This window comes from Fusarium mangiferae (assembly GCF_900044065.1).
Source record: "Fusarium mangiferae strain MRC7560 genome assembly, contig: FMAN_scaffold002, whole genome shotgun sequence".
Lineage (NCBI taxonomy): Eukaryota > Fungi > Ascomycota > Sordariomycetes > Hypocreales > Nectriaceae > Fusarium > Fusarium mangiferae.
The window spans coordinates 1353349-1366003 of NW_024573922.1; the positions used below are offsets into that span (position 1 = coordinate 1353349).

General features: G+C 47.9%; 6 protein-coding genes across 6 annotated transcripts; 2 read left to right on the forward strand and 4 right to left on the reverse strand.

The window, feature by feature from the left end:
* Positions 1 to 422: 422 nt before the first annotated feature.
* On the reverse strand, positions 423 to 2700 carry FMAN_06244 (uncharacterized protein; the record flags this gene model as incomplete). The annotated part of the gene is made up of 4 exons (XM_041827001.1): positions 423 to 1568; positions 1612 to 1844; positions 1897 to 2207; positions 2264 to 2700. The coding sequence occupies 4 exons, from the start codon at positions 2698 to 2700 to the stop codon at positions 423 to 425; spliced, it is 2127 nt and encodes a 708-aa protein (XP_041678007.1).
* Positions 2701 to 3292: 592 nt separating this feature from the next.
* Positions 3293 to 4168, forward strand: FMAN_06243 (uncharacterized protein; the record flags this gene model as incomplete). The annotated part of the gene is made up of 2 exons (XM_041827002.1): positions 3293 to 3570; positions 3688 to 4168. The coding sequence occupies 2 exons, from the start codon at positions 3293 to 3295 to the stop codon at positions 4166 to 4168; spliced, it is 759 nt and encodes a 252-aa protein (XP_041678008.1).
* A 207-nt stretch (positions 4169 to 4375) lies between these two features.
* Positions 4376 to 6047, reverse strand: FMAN_06242 (uncharacterized protein; the record flags this gene model as incomplete). Its single annotated transcript, XM_041827003.1, has 3 exons — positions 4376 to 4545; positions 4598 to 5708; positions 5760 to 6047. 3 exons carry the CDS (start codon positions 6045 to 6047, stop codon positions 4376 to 4378), a joined length of 1569 nt encoding a protein of 522 aa, XP_041678009.1.
* Positions 6048 to 6640: 593 nt separating this feature from the next.
* Positions 6641 to 8113, reverse strand: FMAN_06241 (uncharacterized protein; the record flags this gene model as incomplete). The annotated part of the gene is made up of 1 exon (XM_041827004.1): positions 6641 to 8113. One exon carries the CDS (start codon positions 8111 to 8113, stop codon positions 6641 to 6643), a length of 1473 nt encoding a protein of 490 aa, XP_041678010.1.
* Positions 8114 to 8896: 783 nt separating this feature from the next.
* On the forward strand, positions 8897 to 10345 carry FMAN_06240 (uncharacterized protein; the record flags this gene model as incomplete). The annotated part of the gene is made up of 6 exons (XM_041827005.1): positions 8897 to 9037; positions 9086 to 9273; positions 9327 to 9410; positions 9457 to 9686; positions 9738 to 10156; positions 10214 to 10345. 6 exons carry the CDS (start codon positions 8897 to 8899, stop codon positions 10343 to 10345), a joined length of 1194 nt encoding a protein of 397 aa, XP_041678011.1.
* A 153-nt stretch (positions 10346 to 10498) lies between these two features.
* On the reverse strand, positions 10499 to 12034 carry FMAN_06239 (uncharacterized protein; the record flags this gene model as incomplete). Its single annotated transcript, XM_041827006.1, has 3 exons — positions 10499 to 10530; positions 10590 to 11819; positions 11872 to 12034. The coding sequence occupies 3 exons, from the start codon at positions 12032 to 12034 to the stop codon at positions 10499 to 10501; spliced, it is 1425 nt and encodes a 474-aa protein (XP_041678012.1).
* Positions 12035 to 12655: the final 621 nt, after the last annotated feature.

A 12655-nucleotide genomic window follows, 5' to 3' on the forward strand; every position in this document is an offset into this window, starting at 1 on the left:
GTAGTGTTGACAAACTATTGATTTTGAACGCTAGGAATAGTCAAGCGGCTGCGACTACCGACTCACTGGTGATAGCGCTGTCAGGTACCAAGCCTCCCTAACCTGTCAAAAAATGGGGTGCATTCTAAAGCCTAAAGTGGTTGGAAAAGCAACTGGTCTCTTGACAGACCTATAAAGTTTTTTTTTATCAGGGCAGCAGAGGTAGTAAGAAACATTGACCACTGTGTGTTGAAACTCAAGGGATGAGAAGTATCGTGCGAGTTACAGAGTCTTGGACTACCCAGGCATTTAACTAGGATCAATCAGCGTCAACGTGTCATTTGAGAATCCAGTATGGCTACAACTTCCAACTCTGTTCGTCAACATGTTACTAACAGCGATCCGGGATGTTTCTTAACAACCAGTTAATCCCAATAACCTGGTTAATGAGGTGGAAACTCCCCGCACGTCATCATTCCTCGTATTTGTAAACTCTCGCGATCTTTCCGCTCTGTCCACTCTGGCCCTCGCGATCGCATCTGTTGCTGATGTTTTTTCTTCTGAATGTCTCCAATCGCCATCTTGAACGTATATGTAGCGTACCGCCAGAGCCAACATAATCGGTGGCCTCCCACAAGAGACTCAAAGTCTTCAGGTCGCTCATCTACCCAAGCTCCAGGCACCTTTATTGGAATATCTTCAATCGCTGTCCAGAAGTCGCCAGATAGCTCTTCCACACAGGGATCCCAGGAGAAAGACCAATCACCAGCACATGGTCCAACTGACAGAATTACCAGTGAAGGCCCGGACTCCGGTAAACGTGCCCCTGGTCGAATCTTCATTTTCATGTCCTTACACACGGCATTCTTTTGGAAGTTCAGGCCGTATAATAATTCTAGATTCATATACTCTTCGAGGTTGATGCCGGCCGCTGCAACATCTTCGAGCCATAGAGTAACAGCGTTTTGTATCCACCTTGCAAAAGGGAAGAGTCGGAACTGCCGCTTCCATAGTGCTTTTAGGATACTAGTAAGACTACAGAAGGCTCCCTCATGGGGATGAACGATATCCAAGGGCGAAACTCCCAGTAGTGCCTTTCTTGCTAAGCGCCTCCAGTCAGGGAAGCTCTTGTCGTTGTTCAAGAGTGCATGGAAATACTGGAACATGAGACTCGAAGTATAGCAGCGGCAAATACCATCCGGACCTGATGAACAGATGCACCGGGGGAAGTCAGCGGCTACAGCGAGACCGCTCTTCAACAGTTCCAAAGGAACCGCTGGGTTGACACAGGTCCAGGAAAATGAGGGCAACATTTGACGAACAGATCCTGTCTCCGACAAAAGAGTGTACACGCTTGGTACTCCCCAGAAGGTACGAGAGAAGTACTGATTGTTCAGATGCTCGGTTGATATACCCCCTATTTCTTTTAACCATTGACGGCCAAGCTCCACTGGGCTCTTTGCTTGAGGATCTTCCCAGAAGCAGGAGTATATAAAGCTAAATAGATCCGATGGCTCAATGTCAGAAACTTTCATTCCCATGAGGAGGAGAGCCTTGATGGATTCGATATGTTCGCTCAAAGTCGCAACCTAAAAAGTTAGCTGCGTCAGATCGAAAGGTGTGGCTACTCACATGAAGCAATGAGCGTCCATTAGGACTAACGTCATATATTGATGCCTCTTTGTTCTTGAGAAGTTCAATAGTATGTTCAACTTCCCCACATAGGAGGGCCGCAAATATTTTAGCATTCCAGGGACGAATGTTTCTAGTGTTCAGTTGAAAAGTCCACCCGGTTGACGCCCGAAGGACTGACAAGTCCCAGGATCTTTTTATGAACCACGGCATATGAATCCTTGTTTGAAAGACTAGACGTAACATTAGCTGTTTTAGTAGCACTTACGCGGGATAAGAACTAACATCGTGCCTTGTCTGGCACATAGTGGATTGAAGAGCTTTCGGCAACCTCGTAAGAGTGGAAAGCGAAGCTGCCTAGTAGACTGGGTCGTAATTGTGGCAATCGCCTTTTGGCGGACCACAAATCGAAATCACTAGATACAGAAGACTTGACATAGTCTTGAGATTCTGCGACTTGTGGCTCTCCAGGTCGTTCACCTTCTATAGACTGGTCGTCTTCTTCAATGGCTAAAGAAATTCGCTTCTGATATTCTGAGTCCCGCCAATTTCTTATTTCAGAAATGATGATTTCGGGTTGGGCGCGCGATAAAGCACTGTGAACGCCAATAAGTTCTTATATCTAGCAACTCGGCAATGGGTCATGACTTACATCAAATAGGTTTGTTGGGAAAGAGACAGCAATTGAAGGGCTGATGTGAGTCGATGCTGGTGATCTTCAATCACGTCTCTTTTGATCCTGACTTTGAGCTGAGCTACCAGTCTCCTACTGGCCTTTGCCGCGCTGATCTGTGTCTCCATGTCTCTGACCAACGTGTCGAGAGTCTCTACCGCTTTCCGTGAATATTCAAGGCTTCGCTTGGCAGCCGAGTCGTTCTGTATCATATTCCGGGTCTTTTCAAACTCGTGGTCCATTTCCTCGATGGCGGGGGCCAAGATCTCCAATTGCTCGATACATCTCTGAATACTAGCTGGGACATCCTGTACTTCGTCCCATAATCGCTTGAGTCGAATGGTGTTGGTGCCGAGCTTTCCAGCCACCTCCACTATTGTGATGATACTGGAAGCCAGACCGAGAATTTCTGCCATTTTGATGAAGATGAAAGGATGTGCAGTTACGGGTGAGGTGAGATGGAGAACTTTCTGGGGTAGGTAGCAAAGCTGAGTCTGCCTCATCTAACAGGTGCTGGGTGCTGAGCCTCAACGACTCCGCCTTATGCATGATGACACACGTGCTGGACTGTGACTGGTTCATGGGTTGAAAACAACTACCATCATGAGCACCAAATTCTATCAAAGAAGGACGTTGTAGCGCGACAAGAATCGCTACGGTAATCGAGAATGCTGTCTTTGTAATTCCCAGTATCCTGGACCCTTGACTAACAGCCAAATAAGAGGAAGTTTCACTGTGCATGTATCGCTACCGCAGACCTTCAGCTCTTGCACAGTAGTGTCAAGGTTATAGCTGCGATTAATTACAAGAAGATCCAATCTCAAGTCATCAGTCTCTCGGTTGGAGCTTCGAAGCTTTGAGGTCCTTCCCAATCAGACAATTGGGGACCAACTTCAACGACCCTTTGTCTATGAAGATGGGGTTACCAACACGGTGGAGAATTACGCCATCGTCAAGATGTTGTTCGCTGTCTCTTGAGGCTTTTCCTATTACTGTGGAGTAGCCAGAATGATTGCAGAAATCCCCGAAAGCATCACTTGTGAAGAGTTGGACCTGGATTCTCCTATAAAGCACTTCGTCCCTCCAGCTGTCACTCTATCAACAACAATCACTTCAAACGCCATGGCTGAATCAGAAAATCCTCCAACGCCTTCTGCGTCAGATGATGACTCATACGAGGGCTCAGATGTCTCTAATGAACCACAAGAGCCACGATTGACACCCGATGAACCCAGGACTTTGTTTATTGATTTTTACACGTTCCTCACAACTTTGCATTACGACAAGTCTTACCTCAAGACACTTCCACCAACTGGATAGCCAGAGCTCACTCCAGTGTCCTGTGCACACTTCAAATCTGACTATGCTATCCAAGTCATCCGCCACCTTACCTACTTTGACAGCACATGTATCGAATATGTCCACTACAAGTCTAAACTTCTTGATCTTACTGCCTTCAATCTTGACGATTTTGAGAAGCACAAGAACTACCATCAAGACTGGGAATTTTGGTCATCAGAGGGAGAGCAGACGGACCCCAGCGATGTTGTCTGTATCGCAGTGGGCCATGAGAGCTTCAGTCGTGAGCTTTGGCTTAATGCCAAAGACTGTGAGATCTTTGAAGACTTCCATGCTGGTGATATGCTTGATGCCGTTCCAGTTGAAGACTTCTTCAGCAGCCTCAAGGAACAGTACCAATCACTGAAACTCACTCCCGGAAAAAGCAGGATTACAATCGAGGCAGAAAATGTGCCGGAGCATGGGGGAGAAGTCAAGGAGCAAGATGTGACTGACCAAATAGAAGAATGGGGAACTGATCTGGAGGTCCAGTACGTGAGCCAGATCTATCAAGACCATGGATCGACTGGTTCTTTCGATATGTAGACAGCATCCGAGGCCATTGACAAGTGGCTGGAACCCATAGGAGGAGGTGAAGGGGGAGGGACACGGGGGCTTGCGTGGCAGCGAAGTCCTTCCGACTGGGACGAAACTCGGTGGACATGGATTCCGGAAATGGGAAGAGGGAATCAGTAATTATATTGACAGTTTATGTATGTATTATAGGAGAACTGAAGTGTAATCTGCGCGTTCCTATGATGCCGCCTCTTTGTTTTCATCCCCGTCATAGACCTGATGAAATGTAGGCCCTGGGTAATGCTTCGAGGCTGACAGGAACCACCAAACCGTAATCAAGAAACATAGACCGCACAGAATGACGGAGTTGTAGTTCATCGTTGTTGCATCAAATGGCATGCCGAAGGCTACCAACTGTCAGTGAAATCTTAGAGAACACACAGGTTAAGGAATACTTACGGAAACAAAAGAACACGTCAAATACCACAATCAATAGTATAGTAAGTCCATTGATCCAGTACCCCATGTTCTTCAGGTGGAAGGGACCGGGCGAGAATCGTTTGCGGCCACTCAGGACATTTGATACAATTGGGATAGCGTAAGACACAGTTGTGATGATGATGAAGGATCCGGTCAAGTTACTGAAACCGACCGAACTTCCCAGCGGGATTGCCCCGATACCCGAGGCAATGACTGCCACGAACAGCGTTGACTCGACTGGGGTACCAAGCTTCGCACTCACTCTGCTGAAATAATTTGAGAACGGCACAGCTTGGTCTCGAGCCAAGGACCAGTAGGTACGGCAGTTGGTCAGCACTGTTCCCATGACGCAGCAAAGAGACGAGATGAGAATAATGAACAGCAATGCGAATGTGGCTGCAGCACTCCCAGTCGCTTGATGGTAGATACCAGCCAACGGAAATGTGTTGGAGTTGCCTTGGAGAACAGATAGATCAGAAATGGCGTATCCCAAGACCACAGCGAAAGCTAAAGCATAGACACCGCCAATGGAGATGTATAAAAAGATGGCTCTAGGCAGGTCTTTCTTTGGGTTCTTGGCCTCTTCAGCCATATGAGTGATAGCATCAAGAGTTCCAATCGTGAAAGCGCCGTTAAGAATGCCAACCATAAAAGCGACACCGTCATTCCAACCGGTCAGGTTGTTCTCATGGAACGAGTTCCAGACAAAATCGCTAGAAGCATGCTTCGAGGGCATAACGGCGACGATAATGATAGTCACAAGACCACCGGCAACAACGAGGAACAGGCCAAGTTTCTGGGTGTAGGGAACAAGTCGGTTCGAAAAAATGACGACGAAGGCACTGAGCCAGATGACGATCAGGTACGCGACATAGACATGCCATGCCGAGGGAGAAAAGCCGGGTGTGAGAGTGGCATAGCATTGAACTCCTGCGTTGGCGGCGACTTGGACAAGAGATGCCAGACCGAACATCCAGCCGTAGAAGTTGATCCAACCTGTGTAGAAACCGGTGACACGACCCCATTTTGGCCCAGCAGCTATGGTGGCCCAATGATAGACGCCACCGGAGCTAGGACATGATGAAGCAAACTTTGAAGATGTCAGATGGGCCAAGTTGGGTTCGGGTTAGGTTATGCATACCTCTGATATACTCAAGCCGATGAAAGTGTAGTAGATCACTGCTACTATGAGACCATAGATAACACCTGAAATGCCACCACTGAGAATAGAGACAGAGATTGAGGAACCAAGGACAACCCAGGCATTGTTGACTGTCACTGCAATGCCTGTGAGTCCAACAAGACCATACTGGCGAGTAAGCTGATCTGTGTGGCCGGAGGCATTGATAACAGAGCCTTGTTCGGTTGTTTCTCCTTCAGTGATGTCTCCTTTCTCAAGGATACCACCATTGACCTTCTCAACCTCCATTGCGAGTTTGACAAGTCAGCCGACTGATTGAGAGCTGTGATAAAAAAGGGTACAAGAAGGCAGGCTTGGAAACAATTACAGACAATCACATGCTACAATTCCTGCTGTAAACCACGATTTTCAATTGAGACGCATGCACTTATATCTATATATGCATGGCCATATGAGGCAAAGATAAGTAGCACGGAGATAGGCTTCAATGGCTTCAGTGCCTGTGCGACCCTATTTTGGCTAGCACCATGTTTATCATGCAGCAGACGGATGCCGATACCACGTTTTCCTTATCAGAGCAGAGGGATTTGCTATAATGCGAGACTAATTGTTACCCCAGCTCGCCTTATCAATTGGGGGTTCCAGATTTCCGTCTTATCTCGGCGCAGAACCGTTACATCGGTCCAGAATCTTACGACCTTGCTACGACATTATTCATGCGGAGAACTTGGGTTGAACGGACGATATGTGCCGCATTGGCATACAAGGAAGTCCCCAGATGAATGAAGGAATGGATAGAACTTTGGAGGTGTCAGTGAAAAGATTTGCATGATTCTAAAGTGATGTTTACTGATCTAATATTTTTTACCTGGCAGTCTCTCTTAGTGTACAATCTCCATACCTCCATTCTCAATTCTCTCTGCAGCCCTCTGAATCTCTTTTCGCCAGTCACATAAAGCAATTATAATCCACTCCAGAATACCAACCAGAAACAGTGCAACACATTGTCCAACCCAAAGTCCAGAAAGACCCCAGCCATGGAAAGCAAGCCATATTCCAGCTGGTAGCGCACCTCCGTAGTAGCTAATACAATTGACAAGTGCCCCAACCCATTGTCGCCCCATGCCTCGTAACGCTCCTCCACAGCTTCCATTGAGACCATCGGCGATCTGGAAGAGTGCTACGTAAGGCATGATGTGAGCGACAAGTGAAATGACGTCCTCGTCATCGTTGAACAAGCGACCGATAACATTCTTTGTAGACATGAGGATCGCGAGGATAACGGTTCCAAAGAACACAGATAGTAGTGCTGCGGCATGTGCACAGCGTCTTGCCTGTAGAGGGTCCCCCAAACCCAAGAGATTGCCCAATCTAGAAGATGCAGCAACTCCCAGCCCAAAGGGAATGGTGTTGATGATTTGGTCCAAGGTCATAACAACAGACTGAGCGGCAAGAGGGATCGTTCCGAGACGGCCGGCTGCAAGAGCAACAATCTCAAAAGCCCACCACTCTGTACCAACGTGAATGACACCGAGAAAAGCAAGCTTTGCAAAGGGGCCAAGATGCTGAAGAGCTCGACGCGGCTCAAGTCCGCCCCAGCATTCGCCTCCCTTCACGAAGGTGGCATAGCCAACCAAGATGAAGAAAGAAAGCCAGTAAGAGATGCCAGTTGCGATGGGCGATCCATATAGACCGAAACCAAGAGGGTAGATGAAAACGTAGTTGAGCAGAGCATTGAGAGGAGAAGTGACGAGCAGTGCATAGGTACCTGGCCGGTAGATCCCTTGAGCTTGAAGAAACTTCTTCATCGCCTCAAACCATACGTAACCGAGGCCACCAGGAATCAACAACTGCAGAAACTTGGGTCCCTGAACACAGATAAAGTCTTCTTGTCCAAGAGCCCGGAAGATATATCCAGAGAAGCACCAGATAACAGCTACCACGGCATAAAAGCCAGTCAAGACAAATAAGCCCCTCTGCAACAGTATTCCCAGGTCGTGTTTATTCTTCGAGCTTGTATAGGTACTCGAGCCGAGCGTATCGAGGGCAGTTGTACCGCCGAGAGCAATGAGCCAGGCTGTTGCCATGGCAAACATGTAGGAGAACGCAGCGGTCGCAAGAGATTCGGGCGAAAGACGGCCAACCATGAGGATGGAGACTGTTTGAAGACTGTTCTGGAGCATGTAGGCCAGTATGACTGGTACAGAGGCTTTGACGAGTATGACAGTTTCGTCTAGCCATGGTGAGCGACTCTTTGGTTCGATCGAAGAGTCTTGGATGGGTTGAATTAGAGGGGTTTCTTCGTCGGGGAAGGACTCAAAGTGAGGGCGGCGAGTTTGAGGTTGAGGAGCCATTTTGCTTGCCGTTTCGGTTTCAGCTACTCCCTTGGGATGGTGATGGTGACAGTGATGAAAGAGAAGGCTTCAGGACTTCAGCAAAGCCAGCAAAGCTCAGGGAACTCTAACAGGATCTTCCAATTACTTGAATCCGATCACCATCCTCCACAACGAAAAGCTGGTAAGAGGCACTATTACAGTTTGGTAAAAACTTTTGCCAACACAGAACTGCTGATAAGCATGCAGTCATGGTGGGATGTCGGCATATTCACCTGCAACGCGCCATTTTTGTTAGTCTGCGGGATTTGCAACCTCACGATGATCAACTTCCGCCAAACGTAACACAATATCGCCTTGAACAATATCAACGAGAATTCATCGTCGCACAAGAAGCTTATCAGCACATATCATAGGTTTACTCGATCCGGCAACTTAGCCACGATAAGAATGCGGAGGTTGCGGGGTGCCGATCTAATTCTAGCTGCATCGAGGAATTTACCCCAGACTAGCCTATTTGAGATATCTACGCGCTTCTTGGACGCCCGTTGATTTTGAGGTTGTAAGTGATGATGATTCTTGCAGGAAGTGTTTGTGATGATATCACTTTGGAGAAAGAGGAATTAGTTGGGAGATGGAATTACGTTGATGCAATGACGGACCAGTGGTTAGCATGAATGTAACTGTGATCCTGATTTGAGTGTCTCCGGAAGCCGAGCTATGACATGGCATAAATACTTGCTATGACTCTACCATTCACACTATACAGCACTCTTAACATTGCTCTTCAAAATCTCTCTCAGAATGTTGTACAAGCCCCTCGTCTCTCTAAGCCTTGCCTCCGTGGCTCTCGCCCATGGTGACCATAGCCATGACCAAGAGCCCATGTCAGGCCCTCACCAAGGTCTCTGGTACAACACCCTTCCCGGCGATGGCGGCACTCAGGTAAGTGTTCCAACTCCGATTGTGGCAAATCAGACTCACCAAGTCTAGGCCGACTCCGTCTTCTCCGGTATCAGCACCTTCGGGCGTCTTCCATACCAGCCATGCTTGAAGGCAAATAGCATCAAGTATGACATTGCTTTCATCGGTGCTCCCTTTGATACAGGTACTTCTTACAGACCTGGTGCTCGCTTTGGACCTTCTGGTATCCGACAAGGCTCTCGAAGACTCAACCTTTAGTAAGCCAGCCTTCGCATTGCCTTTCCGACATTAAGACTAACTCATTCTGTAGTGGAGGTTACAATGTACCTCTGGCTACCAACCCTTTTAACAGCTGGGCAACAGTGCTCGACTGTGGTGATATCCCAGTCACCTCGTAAGTAGTCTCTCATCTCATGTATCGTTGTACTGACGGCCTGAAGGTACGATAACCAGTGGGCCCTTCGACAGATCGAGGAGGGTCACTACAACATCCTCTCTCGCCCGCCGGCCACAGATGCAGACAAGTCTGGTCCAGCCCTCAAGAGCCGAACTCTTCCTAGAGTCATCACCCTTGGAGGTGACCATACTATCACTCTACCCCTCCTTCGATCCATCAACCGTGCCTATGGACCCGTGACAGTGATTCACTTCGACAGTCATCTTGACACTTGTATGTCATAGTTAACTCATTTCCTTCTTACCCATGCTAACTGAGAGATAGGGAAGCCCAAGGTCTTTGGTGGCTCCCCTTCAGAGGTTGCTGCCATCAACCACGGCACATACTTCTACCACGCTGCTATGGAGGGCCTGCTCCGCAACGATACCAACATCCATGCTGGTATCAGAACTACCCTGAGTGGCCCAAGCGATTACGATAACGATGGATACTGTGGCTTCGAGATCGTGGAGGCTCGTGAGATCGACACCATTGGCACTGGCGGTATCATTGAGAAGATTCTCAAGCGCGTCGGTACAGATCGCCCTGTTTATCTATCCATCGATATCGATACGCTTGACCCTGCTTTCGCACCTGCAACTGGTACTCCCGAGACCGGAGGCTGGTCTACCCGAGAGCTTCGAACCATTGTCCGAGGCTTGGAAAGCTTGAACCTCATTGCTGCAGACATTGTTGAGGTTGCCGTAAGTTCTACTCCAGGAGTCTAGGTAATAATGATCAAGACTAACGAAGAGGTATAGCCTGCCTACGACACTAATGCTGAGCACACTACCATGGCAGCAGCTGACGTTCTCTACGAGGTTATGTCTATCATGGTCAAGAAGGGACCTCTCAGCCGAATGGTTGAGGGAAAGAAGGAAGATGAGTTGTAAAATGACGATAGTTAAGGTCGCTCTCGGCAACAATGGACTAAATATCTCCATATCTCCACCAAGACATTCGATACAGTGTGGCATACAAATTGGACACAGATAGGGTGCGCTTAATACGTTCGGCTTGAGCTTGCGGTTTATAGTCGGGGCTCCTCAAAATAAAACAATATTATATGACAAGTTTTCTGTTCGTTAAGGTGCGGTCAGCCTTGTGCTTGATAGAGGGTTTAAGGGAGTAACTTACCCAGTAAGTGACTGGCACACAGATTCCCCTCGAAATCGTTGCAATCCTCTCTGATTTTCCAAACATCTTTGAGAGCCTGCTCAATCACCTTGACATGCAACGAGCCGATACAAATCTCAAGTTTGTGGATTTTGTCAAGAATGAAGGTCTTCTGCTCCTCCTTGTAAGCCTCACAACCTACTGTAAACAGAGGCATCGCCATCGCGACCCATGTGTTGCATGGCTCGCCTTGGGCCATGTTGCTTATCATTCCGCTCATAGTGTGAACAGCATCCTGTATAGGTTGTGATGACGAAGGCAAGCCATATAACTGTCGATAAAGCTGGATTAGGGTCGCTTGTTGGAAGACTTTGTTACAGAGCGCAAAGTCGCGACCTGATTGTGATGAAAGCGAAGAGATTGAGACGCCTGGCGGTGACTTGACATCCCTCCTGATCATAGCGTTCAGCTTGCCGAGTAAGGTATCTGCATCAATAGCAGAGACTTCTGGCCATGATCCTGGTGTATATGCATTGATTTGTTGTAATATGTCGAGCAGCTCTTCGCTATATCCCAAAAAGCCATCAATCTGATGATTGTATGCGGTATTCGTGGGAACAATCAAGTTGGCCTTCTCTGATGTTATTTTAGGTACGTGCGGTAGAGTCTCCAGACTCCGATAAAGCATGAAGAGATGCTTCATCGCAGATCTCAAGGCGTTGTCCCCAGCCACGAATCTCTGATAATCACGACGACCGTGAAGTAGAGCCTTTATCCCCTGCAAATGGATAGGCCACCTGAACATTCCCTGCTGGCCCGAAAACACGTCCGCTAGGCACCAGACCAGACATGTCGCAATAAGGATCTCGCTCTGCTGCCCTTGTGCCAGTGCTGATCTCAGCAAAGGTAGGCCCGAAGATTGCAGGTGTTCCATTATTCGAGATGTGCTCGTTCCTTCGACTTCTATTATGCCCCTTGACTCAAAGCTTGCGGTTGACAGTGCCAGACTGGCAGAGAGGAGATGAGGAGATTCGAGCATGGTGGGCATAAGGCCCCGACGAAAGTCATCGTGAATGGTTGGGTGACTCGACAACGATGCCAGAACACCTTCAGCAAAATGATGCAGCAGCTTCTTGTATCGCCTTGGGAGTGCCAAGCCATTTGGTAGGGACTCTGGTATTGATGATACGGAGATATCCTGTTCTGTGCCGAGTTCTAGGTTGCCGCTGAAATTTATTGAACCACTTGAGCCTATTCAATGGGGTCAATGAGTGATATTGCCTTCATTCCGGGATACGCATACCATTTCGTCTGTTATGTACAGCCTGGCTCCAGACAAGCCTCAACTCATATTTGCAGCTCCGCTGATTCGAGACGCATTGGCCGCAGCTCGGCTTCACTTCGTCACACTTACGCCTTCGTTTTCTACACTCACCACAGCCTTTTCGTGATCGTTTCCCTGTCATGTGCTTCTGTGATCACATGAGTATTGGTATCTGTCGATTGAAGCGAGCAATTGGTTTAGAGGCTCAAAGTCTGGGGTAACAGGGTATTAAATGGTTGAATGTTCGCGATAAGAACAAGGCCGCTGATTGGATGATAAGAAGCGCTGCGGGCTTATCTTCACAGTGCACGATGTTGCAGTCAAGTTTGAGATTGGCTGTTCTTGAGTATATCTATATCCTACGACATGGAATGACTTAAATGCAAGCATCGCGTTCATTTCAAAATCTCCATTTCAATGAAATTCCTTCTTTGTGGCTGGACGGTTGCTGCTGCTGAGAATTTGCTATGGTAGCTCCAGAGAGGCGGCTTGACAATGCGAGTATAACGCGGGTGCCGATTAACTTAGTACGGGAGCAATTCCAGTCGAATTACTACGAAAAAAGCATGCTTCCCTCTCATGGAGTCTCAGCAATTAGAAAAATAAACGTGGGTAGTCTCGTTTTCCCATATGAGATAGCTGTAAGTTCGGCTTGAAACGATCTGAGAACTGGCCGAATTCGAATTTGAGCTACCAGCTCAATCATCTGTCAGGCTTTCATGATATCAGATACATTCTATATCAATTTTCCAGGTGTTCTGAT